This window comes from Entelurus aequoreus, linkage group LG12 (genome assembly GCF_033978785.1).
Source record: "Entelurus aequoreus isolate RoL-2023_Sb linkage group LG12, RoL_Eaeq_v1.1, whole genome shotgun sequence".
Taxonomy (NCBI): Eukaryota; Metazoa; Chordata; class Actinopteri; order Syngnathiformes; family Syngnathidae; genus Entelurus; species Entelurus aequoreus.
In genome coordinates this window covers 62,155,652-62,179,133 of record NC_084742.1, presented here as the reverse complement: position 1 = coordinate 62,179,133, position 23,482 = coordinate 62,155,652, and the positions used below count along the sequence as shown (strand labels likewise).

General features: G+C 39.5%; 2 protein-coding genes across 4 annotated transcripts; both read right to left on the bottom strand.

Annotated features, from left to right (window-relative positions):
* Nucleotides 1-2,152: 2,152 nt before the first annotated feature.
* Nucleotides 2,153-12,793, bottom strand: LOC133662916 (uncharacterized). Of its 3 annotated transcripts, none has more exons than XM_062067109.1 (6): nucleotides 12,599-12,793; nucleotides 9,076-9,241; nucleotides 8,908-9,009; nucleotides 2,526-2,651; nucleotides 2,414-2,455; nucleotides 2,153-2,349 (listed from the first exon to the last, which is right to left on the bottom strand). In XM_062067109.1, exons 1-6 carry the CDS (start codon nucleotides 12,763-12,765, stop codon nucleotides 2,251-2,253), a joined length of 702 nt encoding a protein of 233 aa, XP_061923093.1. In that variant the 5' UTR covers nucleotides 12,766-12,793; the 3' UTR covers nucleotides 2,153-2,250. The 3 variants fall into 3 exon arrangements, with proteins under 3 accessions (XP_061923093.1, XP_061923094.1, XP_061923095.1); XM_062067110.1 differs by having other exon boundaries at nucleotides 9,076-9,238; XM_062067111.1 differs by having other exon boundaries at nucleotides 2,154-2,349; nucleotides 9,076-9,238; nucleotides 12,551-12,680.
* Nucleotides 12,794-13,980: 1,187 nt separating this feature from the next.
* On the bottom strand, nucleotides 13,981-23,215 carry nots (nothepsin). Its single transcript, XM_062066375.1, has 9 exons — nucleotides 23,142-23,215; nucleotides 22,895-23,075; nucleotides 22,679-22,796; nucleotides 15,607-15,725; nucleotides 15,337-15,536; nucleotides 15,116-15,238; nucleotides 14,913-15,057; nucleotides 14,751-14,849; nucleotides 13,981-14,678 (listed from the first exon to the last, which is right to left on the bottom strand). The coding sequence occupies exons 1-9, from the start codon at nucleotides 23,198-23,200 to the stop codon at nucleotides 14,502-14,504; spliced, it is 1,221 nt and encodes a 406-aa protein (XP_061922359.1). The 5' UTR covers nucleotides 23,201-23,215; the 3' UTR covers nucleotides 13,981-14,501.
* Nucleotides 23,216-23,482: the final 267 nt, after the last annotated feature.

Below are 23,482 nucleotides of genomic sequence, written 5' to 3'. Positions count from 1 at the left end.
CTTTTTGGACGTCACCACATCAAAAAATCAACACAAGATGTCAAAACGGCCAAAACTGTCAGGTGCCCAGGGAAGAAAAAAGAGAAAAGAAGAGGAGGCGAAACGATAAAAAGACAGAGGTAGCAGGTAGGTAACGTTAGCCTACATGAAATTATTTGTCTGTTACAGAATATCAATCAATCAATCAATCAATCAGCTTTATTGTCCATTCTTACATGTACAAGACACATAAGAACTGAAATTACATTTTCGGCACAATCCCGCTAAGAGCAGACATACGTTACAGGGAGACAAGACGGGACCGCCAACGGATCAGCCTCACTTAGGCGCTCCTCAAAAAGGTGGGAAAAAGGTGACATTGGGGGGAGGGGGGAAGTAAAAAAAAATATCAGTCTGAGGCTGGACCCTCAGGAATGGTCCAGACTGAGTCCGAGGAAAAAAACCTCACATAGCATGGCACACATAAACAAGGTACATTTAATCACAACAACTCGCAACAAAGTCATCCAACAGGACCTTGGAGGCCAGCAGCTGCTGTTGAGCGCTGCTCAGCCCCCACAACCCCGGAGGAATAAAGCAGTGGTGAAGGCGTTGATTGGGGAGGGGTATGTGCGTGCATGTATGCCCAATTAACTTGGGTGAGATGTTGGATTGTCTTTATGGGCCGAGGCCGGCCCCAAGAGTTCAAGAGTTCAAGAGTCCGACCCAGGTGCTTTTGAAGAAAAGGGAAAGGTCAAAAGCGTCCATCTTTGAGGAGTCCTCGGGGGAGTGTTTTCAAACAGCCTGTTCCTCAAGGCCATTCGAGGGAGTCAAATCGTAGATTAAGATGTTGTTTTTTTCTTCGAGCAGTCAAAACAATGACATTCCTGCTCTATATGCTGGCTCTGACAATTCCAATTTATTCTTTCTGTAACATCATCAAGATGGAATCTACCTTGCGATTCAAATCAGCAATCGCTCCAGTCTGTGATCCCACAGCACGACCCAATCCTTCCATTGCGTTGAACAGCCTGTTGGCCCCTTGAGTGGCTGCCATCGTCTTCCGAATTTGACGATACACCAGAGCAATGCCCAGCCCAATCAGCAAATGCCCTGCGATCACAGCTCCAAATAGGTAGATGTCTTCCACGTCCTCGATGGAAAGGACTGAGAGGCACATGATTCTCCAAGTATTCCAGGAATCTCTCACGTACCCCGCAGCAATGGTTCCATCAGGGCAGCCAGGCTCCCCCGAGCCTCTTTTCCTTGTCGAAAAGACTGTGTCAATTGCGTCGAGAGTCCAGTTGATCAAATTCATTTTGATGTTTAGATTTGAGGACAGCTCAAGAAAAGAGGCTTCAAAATAGTTCAAACAGGACAAAAACAAAGAGAGCAAGCAGGGAAGGAGGGAGCGGAGAGAGATGCGACCGCCCTCACCAGTGGCAAGACAGAAAGTATATGATAGTAACCTGGCTTTTTAGCATTAAGCTAATGTTACATGATTCGGCAATTGCTAATCAATAAATAGCTAGTTCTGTTTTAACGTCGGGTTAATATTGTGGAGGGGGCTAAATTGTTATGGAAAATAATAATGTAACGTTAGGTAATTACAGTACTCCCTGGTGTACAGTCATTTGTAAGTCATTCTAGTTAATGCAATATTAAAAAGCACAAATAGAGAACTCTGTAGGATCCCCTTTTTTTGTAATATAGTTGTTAAAGTCATACTGGTTTGATATCTTGTTTTGTGCAGTGCCTTATTTATTTTGTATTTTAAATTTATTTTATGCAACTTGTTGACACGTTTTATTTTGTGTTTATGTATGTAAAAAATATTGTATTTCATATATTCATTTTTTGTATTCATTTATTTATTCATATTTTTTTTATCTTGTTAACTATTCTGATTGTTAATTTGCTTTCTTTAAGTAAAAAAAAAGGTCAAAGACAAAGCTATTCGGCTTCTTGTGAGTATATACACTTCACTGCCGATGTGGGGGGGGGGGGGGGTGGGGGGGGGGGTGCCACCTAAAATCTTGCCTAGGGCGCCAGATTGGTTAGGGCCGGGCCTGTTCTAAGGTAATGATTATTTGCACAAAAAATGAAGTTTCTCAGTTTGAACATTAAGTATCTTGTCTTTGCACTCTATTCAATTGAATATAAGTTGAAAAGGATTTGCAAATCATTGTATTCTCTTTTTATTTACAAATTACACAAGGTGCCAATTTCACTGGTTTTGGGTTTTGTAGTTACTCTGTGCTGGTGTTTGATCTAAGAGCCGGTGCGTCCCTCGAGCAGCAGGTCCACATAGGCGCCCGTCACCAGACTCTCCTTGGCCACGCCAAGCTGCTCCATCAGACCCTCGGCCACCTGCCAGCACACAAAACTCTCACGCTGAACAACACTTTTCGAAGCGTGATGAAAACAAACACACCTGCTGTCCGTCCTCCAGCATTTGATCTGGACGCATCACCACCTAAAGAAAGACAGGTAAGACTAAAGTAGAAAACAAAACACCAAAGCTTATTTTCCAGTGCGAATGAGACCTCCAGCTCCATGTAGTGTCCAAGTCCTTCCACTGTGTCCAGGTGGACCCTCGTTTGGCCAATTAGAAAGAGACGCCTCTCTTTTCGCACCTCACCTTTGACCCCAAGCGCGTCTGACAGCACGGCCTGAGGACACACAGTGGATGTGAAGAGAATATACACCCTGGAAGTGTTTGTACACACTTACAAAATAACCAAATTTTAACTCAACTGCGGGTTCAGAAAAGGACGAATCCCTTAATTTGAGTTATTTTAACTCAACATTTTGGGTTAATTTTTTTCAACCCAACTTTAGCGTTGAATTATTTAACCAAAAAGTTGAGTTATGATAACTCAATGTTGGGTTATTCCCAACCAAACTATTGGGTTGAATTATTTAACCAAAAAGTTGAGTTATGATAACTCAATGTTGGGTTGTTCCCAACCAAACTATTGGGTTGAATTATTTAACCAAAAAGTTGAGTTATGATAACTTAATGTTGGGTTATTCCCAACCAAACTATTGGGTTGAATTATTTAACCCAAAAGTTGAGTTATGCTAACTCAATGTTGGGTTATTCCCAACCAAACTATTGGGTTGAATTATTTAACCAAAAAGTTGAGTTATGATAACTCAATGTTGGGTTATTCCCAACCAAACTATTGGGTTGAATTATTTAACCCAAAAGTTGAGTTATGCTAACTCAATGTTGGTTGATCCATAACCCAACTATTGGGTTGAATTTATTTAACACAAAAAAGCTGAGTTATGCTCACTACAATGTTGGGTTATTCCAAACCCAACTATTGGGTTGCGCAATTTAGCGCTCCTTGACCCAATAGTTGGTTAAAAATGATCAATTTTACTGCTGGTTTGTCCTACTTCTTCACAAACTGATACAAATGATTTTTATTCCATTAAAATATACTCAAAAGCAAGATATGAGTGACATTTTTTTTTTACAAGAATTGCCGTGTATGGTCATAGTAGTTCTATACAGCATGCTCAAATATTTTCATTTTGGGTGGAAGTTGAAAAAATGTGTTTAAAGATTGGTTTGTTTATGAAGCTGGATGTGGTTTCTGTTATTTTAGGAGTTCATTGACAGTCATGATTTAGTCAATTTAATTATAGTACTCGGTAAAAGGTTTGTTTTTTAGGCCAAAAACAGATATTCACTTAGTATTTCTTTCTTTAAAACATTTATTCAGTATTATTTAACTTTAGAAAATTATATGGTTGAAAACGATAATGATGCCAAAAAACATAAAAAAAGATGGGAAGTCCTCAAAGGCTTATTTTGAAAATGTAATTTTGTTTGTATATGATATGCAATCTGTTGTTGTATTCCCTATTTTAAGTGTACATAAATGAAGGTATGTGTTGCTGAGTTCGACTTGGATGTGATCTGGACTGTTCATGGGTGCTTAATTTGAAAATGTATTTTTGTTTGTGGATTGTATGCAACCGGTTGTGTTCCCTATTTTTTGGTGTACATCGGTGGTGTGTGTTGCTGAGCCCGTTCTAGACGTAATCTGAACTGAACTTGGTTTTAAGAACCCTTTTGAACAATCTGAATTCATTGACAACCCGGTCTGGTGAAGTTAAGGTCCTTTGTTTGTTTTGTTTGAAAGTAAAGCAATATAAAAACAATTACATAAAAAATAGTAATTAATGGAAATGTTAGTGGACCAGCACCACACACAATCATGTGTGCTCTAAAGACTGTATCCCTTGCAGACTGTATTATTCCATATTGTAGGAACCAGAAGTTTTTTAATAACAGAAAGAGACAGCCCCTTTTGTGTAAATGAGTGTGGATGAGTGTGAATGGGGGAGGGAGGGTTTTCTTGGGTTGATGCACTAATGGTAAGTGTATCTTGTGTCTTTTTTATGTTGTTTAAAATAAAAAAATTAATATTTTCATGTACATAAGATGTGTGATTGTGAATAATCCATCCATCCATTTTCTACCGCTTAACCCCCTCGAGGACGCGGGGGGCGCTGGAGCCTATCTCAGCTACAATCGGGCGGAAGGCGGGGTACACCCTGGACAAGTCGCCACCTCATCGCAGAGGTGTTATTGTTAATAATGTTAATGAGATTTGTTAGAATAATTATATATAAGTTATCACACAACTCATTTCTTGCAAAGGCACATAACTTGTTATCTTCCACTGCAAGTTAGGAGTTGCCTCGCCGCAGCTGTTTGTGTTTTTCAGCCTGCTAACAACCAAGTCCCTCAACGAAGATAAGGCAACACCGGGCAGACAAAGCAGAGACAGGGCAAAATCACAAGGCTCAGCACATTTCCATTCTGAATAATCACACATTGCATCTACTGGAGCTGCTTGCATAATATGTGACTCCTCCCTTTAGAAGCAGCCTCAGCGATGTAACTAGGGAACTCCTGAATAAAATGGGGGGCGCGGGGGGAGACTGTAACTGAGTGTGCAGCTCCATGCGTTCTCCTCATGAGCAAAATTGAACACTCTGTCTCTGCCTGATTCCTTGCTTCTTGTTCTGTTTAATAGATAGTTCAGTGCTTAAACCTGACAAGATTAATCCTTAATAAGATTCCCTTCAGGAAAAAAGTACCTTTTTGATAAAAGAAAACATTTTACCCAACAATGGCTTACTCACCTACAAGTCCGAGTCCATGGTTCTCGCCCGGAAAAGGGTGGAGTGCCATCTCCGGGTTGGGGAGGAGACCCTGCCCCAAGTGGAGGAGTTCAAGTACCTCGGAGTCTTGTTCACGAGTGAGGGAAGAGTGGATCGTGAGATCGACAGGCGGATCGGTGCGGCGTTTTCAGTAATGCGGACGCTGTATCGATCCGTTGTAGTGAGGAAGGAGCTGAGCCGGAAGGCAAAGCTCTCAATTTACTGGTCGATCTACGTTCCCATCCTCACTTATGGTCATGAGATTTGGGTTATGACCGAAAAGACAAGATCACGGGTACAAGCGGCCGAAATGAGCTTCCTCCGCCGGGTGGCGGGGCTCTCCCTTAGAGATAATAATAATAATAATAATGAATTACATTTGTAACACACTTTACGTTTGTTAAAATCTCAAAGTGCTACAAAGTATAAAAATAAAAATAGAAAGTTAGAATATATAATAAAAAATTTAAATAGAAATGAAATCATGACACACACTAGATAAAACAGAAACATAGATAAAAATAGAAATAAAAGCATGAAAGCACTGGATAAAAAACAGATAAGCAAGCAGTGTATTTAAAAACAAGAAAGCAGAGAAATTAGATAAAAGCTGTGCTAAAAAGGTGGGTTTTTAGTCCCTTCTTAAAACGGTCGACCGACTGTGGTGCTCTAAGATGGTCGGGGAGAGCGCTATAGGATAGGGTGAGAAGCTCTGCCATCCGGGAGGAGCTCAAAGTAAAGCCGCTGCTCCTCCACATGGAGAGGAGCCAGATGAGGTGGTTCGGACATCTGGTCAGGATGCCACCCGAACGCCTACCTAGGGAGGTGTTTAGGGCGCGTCCGACCGGTAGAAGGCCACGGGGAAGACCCAGGACACGTTGGGAAGACTGTGTCTCCTGACTGGCCTGGTAACGCCTCGGGATCCCCCGGGAAGAGCTGGATGAAGTGGCTGGGGAGAGGGAAGTCTGGGCTTCCCTGCTTAGGCTGCTGCCCCCGCGACCCGACCTCGGATAAGCGGAAGAAGATGGATGGATGGGTTACTAATTAAAAACAACCCAAAAATGGTTCATAGTTTTGAAAACCCAGAAATGTAGTTAAAATAACCTAAGAACCAGATGTGGGTAGAGTAGCCAGAAATTGTACTCAAGTAAGAGTACTGTTACGTTAGAGATTTATTACTCAAGTAAAAGTAAGGAGTAGTCGCCCAAATATTTACTTGAGTAAAAGTAAAAAGTGTGTTGTGAAAAAAATACTCAGGTACTGAGTAACTGATGAGTAACCTGTTCGTTTAATGATGACGGCAACAAATAATGCACAAAAACATAAAAATAGCAATGAGCAAATTCAAAGCCAGGAATATCTCTTAAGCAACTAAAACAATAATATATATTAAATAATAATACATTAACATAAACAAATTAAGGCAAATTGAGCCACAATAACTTAACAGCCCCATAGGCTCAGTAGGCAGAGATTACAAAGGAAAATAACAAGTTAGCCTTTACGCAAACCATAAACTTATATGTGTGAGCTGCACCTGAGAACACACTGTGCACTTCTGATTGGTGTTTGTATGCATGCGTGAGTGTGTGTGTGTCTATGAGGCTGCAGTGCGTTAATAAATGTCCCCACACGATGTACATTTGACAGTGATTCATAGCAGGGAAGCTAACATCAGCCTACGGTGACAGCCAAAATATCTACTCACGTTACTTACCGCGACGTGCTTCCTCAAATTTGACGTTGAGTTCAACCAGAGCCAGGCGGTCACGTGACCGCCTGGCTCTGTTTGATTGGGGAAACGGAGTCAAACGTCACCAGTGACTATTTGATTGGTGAAACGCAGGCATGCGACAGATCCTACTTTGAAGGTCTGTCTGACAAACCAAAACAAACAAAGCGTGCATTAACAGATCGATAAAAATCAGTAGCGAGTAGCAAGCTGAATGTACCGGTAGATAAATGGAGCGGAGTAAAAGTAACGTTTTTTCTCTATAAATATTAGGGGTGTGGGAAAAAATCGATTCGAATTCGAATCGCGATTCTCACGTTGTGCGATTCAGAATCGATTCTCTTTTTTTTTTTAAATCGATTTTTTTATTTAATTTTTTTTTAATTACCGTATATTACCAAATAGTAGCCCGGGCGTTTATTTCACAAAATCGATTTTGGAGACAGGCGTTTAAAAGAAGCAGGCGGTTATTTGCACAAGGCTTTTAATTATTTTTGCACCAGCCTGCACCAGGCCATCATTTGGTTACAATGGTTACTGTCCAGTATTTTTATTTCGTACAAAAAACTTTAAATGTAAAAGCTATTGTAAACATACAAACAAAAAAACAAAGAGATCAACATGAGGTAGGCTATCAAAAGACAAGAGATCAACAAGACCTCAACATGGCAGTAGGGCAACAATTGTCAAATAGAATACCAAAACTAAAACTAAATAAACTTTTTAGATAAAGCAGCCTACCGGGAAAAATAAAATGATGGTACCAAGTACACAAGTATAAAACCCACCATCAAAACAGAACAATAATACTGTCACTTAAATAAAATAAAGCCTACAGTACTCCAAGTTTTAAATAAAGCAGCATACAGGAAAAATACAATTATGGTACCAAGTACTCTAAAAAACCATCAAAACAATAATACTGCAGCAAACGCAACGCCAGTAGCATTTTAATGTAAATTATGCAAATAACAGCTCTATTTGGACATAGGCGGTTATTAGTAAGATGCGGTTAATTCACAAAATGGGGTCAGACCCCTGGCGGCTATTAGGACATGGGCGGTTATTTGCCCAAGGGCGTTTATTTGGTAATATACAGTAATCAATCCAACAAAACAATACACAGCAATACCATAACAATGCAATTCAATTCCATAACCAAACGCGACCCAGCAACACTCAGAACTGCAATAAACAGAGCAATTGAGAGGAGACACAAACACGACACAGAACAAACCAAAAGTAGTCAAACAAAAATGAATATTATCAACAACAGTATCAATATTAGTTACAATTTCAACATAGCAGTGATTACAAATCCCTCATTGACATTATCATTAGACATTTATAAAAAAAAGAAAAAAAAGAACAATAGTGTCACAGTGGCTTACACTTGCATCGCATCTCATAAGCTTGACAACACACTGTGTCCAATATTTTCACAAAGATAAAATAAGTCATATTTTTGGTTCATTTAATAGTTAAAACAAATTGACATTATTGCAATCAGTTGATAAAACATTGTCCTTTACAATTATAAAAGCTTTTTACAAAAATCTACTACTCTGCTTGCATGTCAGCAGACTGGGGTAGATCCTGCTGAAATCCTATGTATTTAATGAATAGAGAATCCTTTTGAATCGGGGAAAAATCGTTTTTGAATCGAGAATCGTGTTGAATTGAAAAAAAAAAAATCGATTTTGAATTGAATCGTGACCCCAAGAACCGATATTGAATCGAATCGTGGGACACCCAAAGATTCACAGCCCTAATAAATATACTAAAGTAAAAGTAAAAGTATGTTGCATTAAAACTACTCTTAGACGTACAATTTATCCCAAAAGTTACTCAAGTAGATGTAACGGAGTAAATGTAGCGTGTTACTACCCACCTCTGCTAATAACCCAAAAAATTGATTGCTCTTCATTAAAATAACTCCAAAATTTAACCCAACACTCGCAACTTATAAATTGGGTTATCAAAATAACCCAGCATTGTTTATTGTGTACCTTGAGACTGGCGGGGTCCGAGGTGGGACTGATGGAGTAGCGAGACAGTTTGGGCCCATCAGTGTCGGGACGCTCGTAGAAAATCAGCTGACCAGATCCGTCCTAAAAACAAAACAAAACCCGCTAACGTCTAAGGAGCGGGAGACATTCCTCGCGTAAAAGACGCACCATGAAGTCCCTCAGTTTGAGTCGTCCTCTGCTGCTGCTGAAGAAGGTGTCGTGCTGCCTGATGATGCTGCCTTCTGATTGGCTAAGGTCAGACGCCATCTTGGCGAACTGCAGGGGGTCGCTGACCTTGGCCTTGATTTCCACGTTAGACGGCATGCTGCTGCTGAACATTGCAATTAAAATGTTATGGTTACACTCTCACCGGGGAAATAGTACATCAGAACTGACAGACACTGTAATGATAGTGTTTGACCACATGGTGGTAGTAATAGTCTACAAATGACTTGGAACCAATTACAGTATGTGTCGAGTAGGACTCTTTAGAGGTGGACACACCTTGTACGCACGAATGTTGAGGAAGCGCTTGTAATATGTTATCGTTATTAAAAGACAGTTCTACAAGACATCCAACTAGGGATGTCCGATAATGGCTTTTTGCCGATATCCGATATTGTCCAACTCTTAAATTACCGATACCGATATATACAGTCGTGGAATTAACATATTATGTCTAATTTGGACATCCAGGTATGGTGAAGATAAGGTCCTTTTTAAAAATAATAATAAAATAAGACAAATAAATTAAAAACATTTTCTTGAATAAAAAAGAAAGTAAAACAATATAAAAACAGTTACATAGAAACTAGTAATTAATGAAAATGAGTAAAATGAACTGTTAAAGGTTAGTACTATTAGTGGACCAGCAGCATGCACAATCATGTGTGCTTACGGACTGTATCCCTTGCAGACTGTATTGATCTATATCAGGGGTAGGGAACCTATGGCTCGCGAGCCAGATGTGGCTCTTTTGATGACTGTATCTGGCTCTCAGATAAATCTTAGCTGACATTGCTTAACACGATAAGTAGTGAATAATTCCGCTGGTAATCACAGTGCTAAAAATAACGTTCAAAATATAAAACATTCTCATGCATTTTAATCCATCCGTCAGTTTTCTACCGCACTTGTTCAAGAAGTCGCATTAATGGTAAGAAGTATTTTATTTATTATTGGTTAGCTTCAGAAAAACAATGTTATTAAACAGAATAAGAGACTTAATTTACTCTAAAAATGTTGGTCTTACTTAAAAATGCACGCATTTAGTTGTATTCAGTGTTAAAAAATATTATATGGCTCTCACGGAAATACATTTGAAAATATTTGGCTTTCATGGCTCTCTCAGCCAAAAAGGTTCCCGACCCCTGATCTATATTGATATATAATGTAGGAACCAGATTAATAACAGAAAGAAGCAACCCTTTTGTGTGAATGAGTGTAAATGGGGGAGGGAGGTTTTTTGGGTTTGTGCACTAATTGTAAGTGTATCTTGTGTTTTGTATGCTGATTTAATTTAAAAAAACAACAACAACAACAACAACAACAACAACAACAACAACAAAACGATACCGATAATAACAAAAAACCAATACCGATAATTTCCAATATTACATTTTTTTAAAGCATTTATTGGCCGGCAGGCAGATATTATTATTATTATTTAAAACAATAACATAACAGACACTGTTAACTAGTGATGGGTCCGGCAACACCGATGCATCGGCGCATGCGTCGAGCTCATAGAGCGATACCCTGTGTCGGTGCGCGTATCGCTTTTAGAAAGTCACGTGACCGATCACGAGCTGTTTTGGTCACGTGACCGCTCATGAGCTGTTCTGGTCACGCCTGCGCGCCAAACTGTGTTTATTAGGAAGCGGCGCAATGCGTGTTGTTGACGAACACCGTTAGGGCCGCTTGTTGTCACTGTCACTCAAAGTTGCATTTCAAAATTACACAGAATAAATGTGTTTATTTTGTTTAGAATTCAGATGGGTTTGATTTGGTGCGCGGCATATATTGGCTGTGCGGCGCACGGTGTGCGCGGAGGACGCTTGAGCACTGCGCAATTGCGCAGGCGCGCACCTTAGAGGGAACGTTGCTCACAGGGCACAGAGGAGGCGTCAGTGCGATACAGTTCGCGTATCGGTCACGTGACCAAAGCAGCTCATGATCGGTCACGTGACTTTCTAAAAGCGGTACGCGCACCGACACAGGGTTTCGCTCTATGAGCTCCACGCATGCGCCTATGCATCTGTGTTGCAGGACCCATCACTACTGTTACTACAGAAGGTACAGGAATGACGGCGTGGCGAAGTTGGTAGCGTAGCCGTGCCAGCAATCGGTTACTGGGGTTCAATCCCCACCTTCTACCATCCTAGTCATGATACATGTTCACATTATTTGACTGTATCTAAAAAAGATAAAAATATATTTTTATTTAAATGAAGATATGAAATAATCCTAAATGAAATACAATGACTTGGTTTATATTATTGTATATACTAGGTCAGGGGTCGGCAACCCAAAATGTTGAAAGAGCCATATTGGGACCAAAAATACAAAAACAAATCTGTCTGGAGCCGCAAAAAATTAAAAGCCATATTACATACAGATTGTGTGTCTCACTGTGTCATGATATATAAATTGAATTAAGAGGACTTAAAGGAAACTAAATGAGCTCAAATATAGCTACAAATGAGGCATAATGATGCAATATGTACACATAGCTAGCATAAATAGCATGCTAGCATCGATTAGCTTGCAGTCATTCAGTGACCAAATATGTCTGATTAGCACTCCACACAAGTCAATAACATCAACAAAACTCACCTTTGTGCATTCATGCACAATGTTAAAAGTTTGGTGGACAAAATGAGACAGAAAAAAGTGGCATAAAACACATCCTAGAAAGTTGGAGAAAGTTATACATGTAAACAAGCTAAGGTGAGTTCAAGGACCGCCAAAATTAGTAGGACAAAACGGCGCTCGCCAAATACTCAAATCAGTGAAGCATGTTTAATATAAACAGTGTGCTTTATAACAATTAGGGAGGTTTGTGTCATGTTTGTCCTCCTACAGAAACCATATTAGAACAAAAAATATATCCCGCTCATCTTTTTCCATTTTTCATACATTTTTGAAAAAGCTCCAGAGAGCCACTAGGGCGGCGCTAAAGAGCCGCGGGTTGCCGACCCCTGTACTAGGTCATAAAATCAGTGTCAGTTGAGTCGGTCCATAGGTTGCCTGTAGGGATTTTTAATGTCCAGCAGATGTCAGTATTTAGTGACACAGAATCGACACAGTATCAATACAGTTTTGCAATGTGTCGAAACGCTTCATGAGGCCTCATCAACCCATCACTACTGTTAACTAATCAGTGTTTACTCATTGGCTCCATTGTGATTTATATTTAACAAGTACTCACATTCTTTGAAAGCAGCGTGTCCTTTTTAAATAACAACCGTTTAAACTACCAAATGATATAAAGCTATTGAAGGGTTTGTATAAAAAGAGGGATAAACTAGGGAGGAAACCAGAGTAGCTTAGCAGCACCATGCTAGCTATTAGCCACGCATGTTGAAAGTAGCTTACAGTCACAAGCAGTCAACTAAAGCAACGACACCAATAGACAACTTACTCGCGGATAATATTCCAAAATGTAAACCGTGCTGTTTTTTCGGCTCACCCCCAGTTTTCTTGTTTGTTTGTCGGGGAATCGACGCTTGAGTTTCCCGCGGAAAGTGTGTGGGTCTGACAGCAGCCAGGAAGCCTCCCGGTGGGACAGACGACCGGAAAAAACCGACCCTGGATCAGTGCAAAGCCACGAAGGCTCCCCAGAGGCGCAGGAGCCATACTGGAGGCCGAGAAAAGCGACCCCGGATCAGCGCTCAGACAGGAAGTGCGTCACTGCTCTCTCCGGAAGACATTAAAATGCAGGGGAAATATTAATACTGTACTGATACTTCTTACTTGAAATCTTCCAAGAATTTTGTTTTAACATTAACATAATTACAACAAAAAACAAGATAGACCAATTCTAAGATAATGTTCTAATACTAACAAAATAACGATTCCCCTTTATTACAAACTATGAGCAAAATAGATTAATTATATTTAACATTAACATAATTAGAACAAAAAACAAGACAGACAAATTCTAAGATAACGTTCTAATACTAAAAATAGTTATTCGCCTTTATTACAAACTATGAGCAAAATAGATTAATTATATTTAACATTGTTATAATTAGAACAAAAAACAAGACGAATTCTAAGATAATGTTCTAATACTAACAAAATAGTTATTCCCCTTTATTACAAACTATGAGCAAAATATATTAATTATATTTAACATTAACATAATTAGAACAAAAAACAAGAGACAAATTCTAAGATAATGCCCTAATTATAACAAAATAGTTATTCCCCTTTATTACAAACTATGAGCAAAATAGATTATATTTAACATTAACATAATTAGAACAAAAAACAAGACAGACAAATTCTAAGATAATGTTCTAATAATAACAAAATAATTATTCCCTTTTATTACAAACTATGAGCAAAATATATTAATTATATTTAACATTAACATAATTAGAACAAAAAACAAGACAGACAAATTCTAAGATGTTCTAATAACAAAATAATTATTCCCTTTTATTACAAACTGAGCAAAATATATTAATTATATTTAACATTGTTAACATAATTAGAACAAAAAACAAGACAGACAAATTCTAAGGTAACGTTCTAATACTAACAAAATAGTTATTCCCCTTTATTACAAAGTATGAGCAAAATATATTAATTATATTTAACATCGTTAACATAATTAGAACAAAATCAAGACAAATTCCAAGATAATGTTCTAATAACAAAATAGTTATTCACCTTTATTACAAACTATGAGCAAAATAGATTATAATAAACAGTTAATAGTACAAAAAAAACTATTATTGCCTTAAAAACCTCCTGTCTGAGGAATTAATCCCCAAAATTCTCTATTTTCTCCACAGTAATACTTGATGAATACAGTGAGTGCTTTGTGTTGTATTGTTATATGAATGACTAAATGCCAGCAATATCTGATTGTCTTTATTATGGTAAATGGGTTATACTTGTATAGGGCTTTTCTACCTTCAAGGTACTCAAAGCGCTTTGACACTATTTCCACATTCACCCACTCACACACACATTCACACACTGAGGGCGGCAGCTGCCATGCAAGGCCCTAACCACCACCCATCAGGAGCGAGGGCGAAGTGTCTTGCTCAAGGACACAACGGACGCGACGAGGTTGGTAGAAGGTGGGGATCGAACCAGGAACCCTCATGTTACTGCATATGTCAGCAGCTAAATTAGAAGCCTTTGTTTACTTACTCGTAAAAGACAAGTTGTTTTGTATGTTCACTATTTTATTTAAGGACAAACTTGCAATAATAAACATATGTTTCATGTACCCTAAGATTTTTTTGTTAAAATAAAGCCAATAATGCAATTTTTTGTGGTCCCCTTTACTGCTGCTTTGCTGGCACGGCCACTCTCCCAACTGCGCCACGCCGTCCCCATTGACAACCAATCAGACTTTATTGTTCAGCTGAACGGCGAACGGGTGCGAAGCCAACCCGGTCCTGCCCTCTGTCGAAGATGCTGTAATACTCGCTTAGAAATACATCTCCCAGAATCCACAGGGGTCCCTGCGGTGAGACGATGTCCGCAGCCTGGAAGCCACTGAAGCACAGCTCCCGGTCACCCAGCATCTCCTGAGGGTCACATGTTTGGTCACCCGACTGCTCACGGCAGCCAAGACGCAAGACAAAAGAAACCGCGCTGACCTTCCTCACGTAGTGCTCCGCCGTCAGCGTGTACGCCATCCCGCCCAGGACAAAAGACACCTGAGGCAGATTGGACAACCTGGCGCAGTCGATGAGGAACTGCCAACGCACAGTTAGTCACGTGACCCGACGCCGTGATGACGTCGCCGCTAGACCTCTCACCTCGCCGATGTTTGTGGGCGTGGCTCCGATCAGCTGCTGGAGGATGAGGATGTCATTGGTCGGCCCGGCGATGAGGGAGGTCCCCGTGTCCACGATGGCCTGGCAGCCGCGAGGGCAGAGGGAGCTGACGCCTTGGACCTCCACGCTGGAACACGCCCACATTTCAGCACACTCACCTTTAGACGGCAGCAAGAGGCACGCACCTGTCCATCTTGATTTGCCAGTAGCCTTTGGCCGTGACAGGAAGCCATGCAATTGGTCCACTGTACAAGGCCTCATCAACACCGCCAAACACCAGCTCACCGTCCACGCCGCCGCCCGACTTCCTGCGGGCATCTCTCTCTCGTCAAAGCACGCTTTTTACCTTCTGATCATTTTTCTGGCTCGCATCAAGCCGACGAAGAGAGGAAGGTGGAGGCCGCACCTGCTGAGGTAGAAGGAGAAGACGGGCGCCTCCACCGCCTTCTGCGCCATCATGCTGTCAAAAACCGGGTTTCCCAGGATCTCCGCCAAGGAGGGGTACGCCATTCCCAGAACGCCGTCGAACCTCGCCAGGACGAAGGTGCCCCCCGGCTCGTACACAGACTCGCCGAACTCCTGGCCGAGGACGGTCACGTCGCCCACCTGTAGAATGAATCCTCACCCGTAAAGACCCACCTCGGAAAAGAATGGTCCGGGATGGAACAGACTGGACCTTCAGCGTGTCCCTGGCCATGACTCCAAGAAGGTGTCCTGATCCGTAATGGATGCCAAACGTTCGGCCGTCATGACGAAAGGAAGTGGACTCGAATGCTCGGAAACGTTTGTGCAGTGCTGTGTACACACACACACATTCTTGTATTAATTACCTTCTTGAGACCTCCGAAAAATGGCCACCTCTTTAGGACCACCCTTTCTAGATATGTAAAGATTTGTATTTACAACATTAATGATATATAGAAACTATGTAATAAAAGGTAAGCTTTTAGTAATTTATTTATTTTAATTTTTTGTTAGTACTGTATTTTTCGAAGTATAAGTCACTCCGGAGTATAAGTCGCTCTGGAGTATAAGTCGCACCGGCCGAAAATGCATAATAAAGAAGGAAAAAAACATACATAAGTCGCACTGGAGTATAAGTCGCATTTTTGGGGGAAATGTATTTGATAAAAGCCAACACCAAGAATAGACATTTGAAAGGCAATTTAAAATAAATAAAGAATAGTGAACAACAGGCTGAATAAGTGTACGTTATATGAGGCATAAATAACCAACTGAGAACGTGCCTGGTATGTTAACGTAACATATTATGGTAAGAGTCATTCAAATAACTATAACATATAGAACATGCTATACGTTTACCAAACAATCTGTCACTCCTAATCGCTAAATCCCATGAAATCTTATACGTCAAGTCTCTTCCGTGAATGAGCTAAATAATATTATTTGATATGTTACGGTAATGTGTTAATAATTTCACACAAAAGTCGCTCCTGAGTATAAGTCGCACCCCCGGCCAAACTATGAAAAAAACTGCAATTTATAGTCTGAAAAATACGGTATATAAAGATTTGTATATACAACATTAATAATAAATACATACTATGCAAATATAAAAAACGTAAGCTTTCAGTTACATTTTTTTATTAGAATTTTTTTGTTTGTAATTGGTTTTTAAAGGCCTACTGAAATGAATTTTTTTTATTTAAACGGGGATAGCAGATCTATTCTATGTGTCATACTTGATCATTTCGCGATATTGCCATATTTTTGCTGAAAGGATTTAGTATAGAACAACGACGATAAAGATTGCAACTTTTGGTATCTGATAAAAAAAAGGCTTGCACCTACCGGAAGTAGCGTGACGTAGTCAGTTGAACATATACGCAACGTTCCCTATTGTTTACAATGATGGCCGCATGAAGTGAGAGAGATTCGGACCGAGAAAGCGACAATTTCCCCATTAATTTGAGCGAGGATGAAAGATTTGTGGATGAGTAAAGTGCAAGTGAAGGACTAGTGGGGAGTTGAAGCTATTCAGATAGGGAAGATGCTGTGAGAGCCGGGGGTGACCTGATATTCAGCTGGGAATGACTACAACAGTAAATAAACACAAGACATATATATACTCTATTAGCCACAACACAACCAGGCTTATATTTAATATGCCACAAATTAATCCTGCATAAAAACACCTGCGTGTTTGTTATGCTAGCTCCTAGCTCCTCTGCTAGCTCCTAGCTCCATAGAACACGCCAATACAATTCAAACACCTGATCAACACACACAATCACTCAGCCCAAAAGACCGTTTACCTAACCCAAGGTTCATAAAGCTTATATATTTTTTAAAAGTTACGTACGTGACGCGCACATACGGTCAAGTTATCGAATGTTTAGCAGCCAAGGCTGCATACTCACGGTACCTGATATTCAGCTGGGAATGACTACAACAGTAAATAAACACAAGACATATATATACTCTATTAGCCACAACACAACCAGGCTTATATTTAATATGCCACAAATTAATCCTGCATAAAAACACCTGCGTGTTTGTTATGCTAGCTCCTAGCTCCTCTGCTAGCTCCTAGCTCCATAGAACACGCCAATACAATTCAAACACCCGATCAACACACACAATCACTCAGCCCAAAAGACCGTTCACCTAACCCAAGGTTCATAAAGCTTATATATTTTTAAAAAGTTACGTACGTGACGCGCACGTACGGTAGGTACGTGTTATGCTAGCTCCTAGCTCCTCTGCTAGCTCCTAGCTCCATAGAACACGCCAATACAATTCAAACACATGATCAACACACACAATCACTCAGCCCAAAAGACCGTTCACCTAACCCAAGGTTCATAAAGCTTATATATTTAAAAAAAGTTACGTACATACGCAAAAAAAAGCCAAAGCTGCATACTCACAGTAGCACGTCTGCGTCTTTGTCATCCAAATCAAAGTAATCCTGGTAAGAGTCTGTGTTGTCCCAGTTCTCTACAGGCGTCTGTGTATCCAAATCAAAAGTCCTCCTGGTTAGAGTCTCTGTTATCCGAGTTCTTCCATCTTGACTGCATCTTTCGGGAATGTAAACAAAGAAGCGCCGGCTGTGTACTGTTGTGGCTGACTACGTTCGAAAAATACGTCCATTTCGCACCGACAACTTTCTTCTTTGCTTGCTCGGCTTCCTTCTCCATAATGCAATGAACATGATTGAAACAGATTCACGAACACAGATGTCCAGAATACTGTGGAATTATGAAATGAATACAGAGCTTTTTCGTATCGGCTTCAATGTGGAAGGCATACCCGTGTTCGTCGGGCTACGTCACACGCATACGTCATCCTCAGAGGCGTTTCGAACCGGAAGTTTAGCGGCAAATTTAAAATGTCACTTTATAAGTTAACCCGGCCGTATTGGCATGTGTTATAATGTTAAGATTTCATCATTGATATATAAACTATCAGACTGCGTGGTCGGTAGTAGTGGGTTTCAGTAGGCCTTTAATCTTCATAATTTACTTCAAGTTATTACAGTATGTCTCTATAGATAGATAGATAGTACTTTATTGATTCCTTCAGGAGAGTTCCCTCAGGAAAATAAAAATTCCAGCAGCAGTGTACAGAATTGAGATCGAATTTAAAAAGTAAAAAGTAAATAATGGGGGAATAAATGGAAACAAAATAGAAAAATATTACAATAAAAATAAAAATAAAGAGCAACAATGAGAATAAAAATATAACAGTAAAATAAGATGTATACATATACCGTATTTTTCGGATTATAAATCGCGGGGGTGCGACTGATACTCTGGAGAAATTTATGTGTGAAATTAACACATTACTGTAAAATATCAAATAATATTTATCTCATTCACGTAAGAGACTAGACGTATATCAGCAATCGTCACACACACATCAATAAAAATTTGGCGGGGGCGGGTCATGGCAGAAGTGCATTGTGAAAAAAAAGATGCTACCTGCTACTACTTCCGTACCTATGAAAATTAAACAGGAGTGACAGATTGTTTGGTAAACGTATAGCATGTTCTATATGTTATAGTTATTTGAATGACTCTTACCATAATATGTTACGTTAACATACCAGGCACGTTCTCAGTTGGTTATTTATGCCTCATATAACGTACACTTATTCAGCCTGTTGTTCACTATTCTTTATTTATTTTAAATTGCCTTTCAAATGTCTATTCTTGGTGTTGGCTTTTATCAAATAAATTTCCCCAAAAAATGCAACTTATGTATGTTTTTTTCCTTCTTTATTATGCATTTTCGTCCGGTGCGATTTATAATCCGAAAAATACGGTATATGTGTATATATATATATATATATTTTTTTTTTAATTCATTTTGGCCAAAGGGCAAAATTTCCATTTCTTACACACACTTGTTACATATGTTGGCCAGAGGGGGAGCACTTTTAAATAAATGATAAATGGGTTGTACTTGTATAGCGCTTTTCTACCTTCAAGGTACTCAAAGCGCTTTGACAGTATTTCCACATTTACCCATTCACACACACATTCACACACTGATGGCAGCAGCTGCCATGCAAGGCGCTAACCAGCAGCCATCAGAGGCAAAGGGTGAAGTGTCTTGCCCAAGGACACAACGGACGTGACTAGGAAGGTAGAAGGTGGGAATTGAACCCCAGTAACCAGCAACACTACGATTGCTGGCACAGCCACTCTACCAACTTCGCCACGCCGTCCCTTTTTAAAACTGACAGTCAATTTGAAAAAGCCCTCCTTTTTGGGACCACCCTAATTGTGTTATATTTCACCACCAGGGGTGCAAATGAGACATTGTCTAATAGATGCAATGGTTTTCCGTATTGGGACCATAATTTCGGTCCTAACTTGTTCACACCTCCTATTATGGGAGGTACTTATCCTTGTTGATGTCTTAAGAAGGCAACAAATACAAGAACGCGCACACACACACACACACACACACACACACACACACACACACACACACACACTCACACTCTTGTATTTGTTACTTTCTTGAGATCTCCAAAAAATGCCTACCTCTGTAAGACCACCCTTTCTAGATATATAAAGATTTGTATTTACAACATTAATAATATATACATACTATACAAATATAAAAAAGGTAAGCTTTTAGTTAATTTTTATTTATTTAAATGTTTTGTTTGTAAATGGTTTTTAATCTTCATAATTAACTTCAAGTTATTACAGTATGTCTCTATATACATATATATATTTTTTTTAAAATTAATTTTGGCCAAAGGTGGCGCATTTCAATTTCTTACACACACTTATTACACATGTTGGCCAGAGGGGGAGCACTTCAAATTTTTACACACACTTGTTATTTCATATGTTGACTAGAGGGAGAGCACTTTTAAAACTGACAGTTAATTTGAAAAATCCCTCCTTTTTGGGACCACCCTCATTTTGATAGATTTCACCACCGGGGGTGCAAATGAGAAATTCTCTATTAGATGCAATGTTTTTCCTTATTAGGACCATGATTTCGGTCTTAACTTGTTCACACCTACGATATGGAAGGTACTTTTCCTTGTTGATGTCTCAAGAAGGCAAGAAATACAAGAAAACACACACACACACGCACACACATTCTTGTATTTGTTACTTTCTTGAGATCTCAGAAAAATGCCTACCTCTTTAGGACCACCCTTTCTAGATTTAAAGATTTGTATATACAACATTAATAATAAATACATATTATGCAATTTAAAAATAAAAAAAATAAACAAATAAACAAATATATATATATTTTTTTGTTTTTTAAAATTAGTTAATTAATAATTAATTTTTTTTATAATTAAAAAAAAAATAATAATAATAATAATTAAATTCATTTTGGCCAAAGGGGGCGCATTACAATTTCTTACAGACACTTGTTATTTCATATGTTGACTAGAGGGAGAGCACTTTTAAAACTGACAGTCAATCTGAAAAATCCCTCCTTTTTGGGACCACCCTAATTTGAATAGATTTCACCACCAGCGGTGCAAATGAGACATTCTCTATTAGATGCAATGATTTTCCTTAATAGGACCATGATTTATGTCCTAACTTGTTCACACCTCCTCATATAGAAGGTACTTTTCCTTATTGATGTCTCAAGAAGGCAAGAAATACAACACACACACACACATTATTGTATTTGTTACTTTCTTGAGATCTCTGAAAAATGCTTACCTCTTTAGGACCACCCTTTCTAGATTTAAAGATTTGTATATACAACATTATTAATAAATACATACTACGCAATTTAAAAAAAAAAATATATATATACACATATATATATATGTATTTTTAGTTTTTTTTTATTCATTTTGGCCAAAGGGGGCGCATTTCAATTTCTTACAGACACTTGTTATTTCATATGTTGACTAGAGGGAGAGCACTTTTAAAACTGACAGTCAATTAGAAAAATCCCTCCTTTTTGGGAAGACCCTAATTTTGATAATTTCACCACCAGGGGTGCAAATGAGACATTCTCTATTAAATGCAATGGTTTTCCCTATTAGGACCATGATTTATGTCCTAACTTGTTCACACCTCCTCATATGGTAGGTACTTTTCCTTGTTGATGTCTCAAGAAGGCAAGAAATACAACACACACATTATTGTATTTGTTACTTTCTTGAGATCTCTGAAAAATGCCTACCTCTTTAGGACCACCCTTTCTAGATTTAAAGATTTGTATATACAACACTAACAATAAATACATACTACGCAATTTAAAAAAAAAAATATATATATATATATATTTTTTTTTTTTAATTCATTTTGGCCAAAGGGGGCACATTTCAATTTCTTGCAGACACATGTTATTTCATATGTTGACTAGAGGGAGAGCACTTTTAAAACTGACAGTCAATCTGAAAAATCCCTCCTTTTTGGGAAGACCCTAATTTTGATAGATTTCACCACCAGGGGTGCAAATGAGACATTCTCTATTAGATGCAATGATTTTCCTTATTAGGACCATGATTTATGTCCTAACTTGTTCACACCTCCTCATATGGAAGGTACTTTTCCTTATTGATGTCTCAAGAAAGAAATACAACACACACACACACACACACACACACACACACACACACACACACACACACACACAATTGTATTTGTTACTTTCTTGAGATCTCTGAAAAATGCCTACCTCTTTAGGACCACCCTTTCTAGATTTAATTTAAAGATTTGTATATACAACATTAATAATAAATAAATACTACGCAATTTAAAAAAAAAATTATATGTATAAATATATATATAAAAAACATTTTAAATTCATTTTGGCCAAAGGGGGCGCATTTCAATTTCTTACAGACACTTATTTCATATGTTGACTAGAGGGAGAGCACTTTTAAAACTGACAGTCAATTTGAAAAATCCCTCCTTTTTGGGAAGACCCTAATTTTGATAATTTCACCACCAGGGGTGCAAATGAGACATTCTCTCTTAAATGCAATGGTTTTCCTTATTAGGACCATGATTTCGGTCTTAACTTGTTCACACCTCCTCATATGGAAGGTACTTTTCCTTGTTGATGTCTCAAGAAGGGTAAAAGTACAAGAACACACACACACACACACACACACACACACACACACACACACACACACACACACACACACACACACACACGCACACACACAGGTCAGTGGCCTCCTATCATGAGTTGTGGTCAAGTTGCTCTGACTTTCTCTTCAGTGGGAAACAGAGGTCAATGTGTGTGTGTGTGTGTGTGTGTGTGCACAGTACCGCATGCTTGGCTGACGCAGTAGGACGATGGCACCCAGAGATCAGCTGAGCCCGTGTCAAAGATCACTGAGAAGTTCTGCGCCGGAGTCCCGAGGCTGATTTCACCGTAGTACTGAGCCTGACACGCAAGTGAACAGTTTGGATGTTATAAAGCGTTGAAAAGGCCGTAAAGCCACAATACGTGACAGTTGACATCGCTCATCATCTCCCTCTCACGTCCATGAAGTTGTAGAGCTTCTCGCTGGAACGTCCGAGGCGCAGCGACGGCGTTCCGGCGGGGAAGCAGTGAGCGTAGCGGCGGCTGTAGGCGTCGGTGTGGTGATCTCGCAGGAAGTCCCGCAGCTGTCCGGTGGCCCGCAGCTGTGAACGAATGGAAGGCACGCGCCTCAGAGGAACCCTGAGGGAACCACCCGAGGCATCACTTCTTGGTCTTTGAACGCATCACCAGGTGGACCTGTCTTACCTGAGCAGCGCCCAGCTGGTGCATGTGCACGACAGAAGCAGCAGCAGCAGCCTGATCATGTCCGCCTCCGTCGGTCCCTCTGCAGACTGAACGCCGGCGGACGTGCACGAGGTTATCAGACGCCACGTGCACTTTGACCACGCCCAGCAGTAATCAATACGTGCACGAGCGTACATGTTTGTTCAAGTCACCCAACTTTATTGTTGATGACTAAAGAATCATTTGATATAGAGATGTCCGATAATGGCTTTTTTGCCCATATCCGATTATGTCCAACTCTTAATTACAGATTCCGATATCAACCGATACCGATATATAGTCGTGGAATTAACTTTTTTTTA

What these genes read in the sequence shown, in the direction of transcription:
- LOC133662916 (XM_062067109.1), bottom strand. Translation starts at nt 12,765, where the DNA reads ATGGCTCCTGCGCCTCTGGGGAGCCTTCGTGGCTTTGCACTGATCCAG. An exon ending in TCAAACTGAGGGACTTCATG is followed by an intron (nt 9,010 to 9,075) that starts GTGCGTCTTTTA and finishes TTTTGTTTTTAG; the next exon opens with GACGGATCTGGTCAGCTGAT. An exon ending in CGGACCCCGCCAGTCTCAAG is followed by an intron (nt 2,652 to 8,907) that starts GTACACAATAAA and finishes GTGTGTCCTCAG; the next exon opens with GCCGTGCTGTCAGACGCGCT.
- nots (XM_062066375.1), bottom strand. Translation starts at nt 23,200, where the DNA reads ATGATCAGGCTGCTGCTGCTGCTTCTGTCGTGCACATGCACCAGCTGG. An exon ending in AGCTCTACAACTTCATGGAC is followed by an intron (nt 22,797 to 22,894) that starts GTGAGAGGGAGA and finishes CTTGCGTGTCAG; the next exon opens with GCTCAGTACTACGGTGAAAT. An exon ending in CGGAGCACTACGTGAGGAAG is followed by an intron (nt 14,679 to 14,750) that starts GTCAGCGCGGTT and finishes TGTGACCCTCAG; the next exon opens with GAGATGCTGGGTGACCGGGA.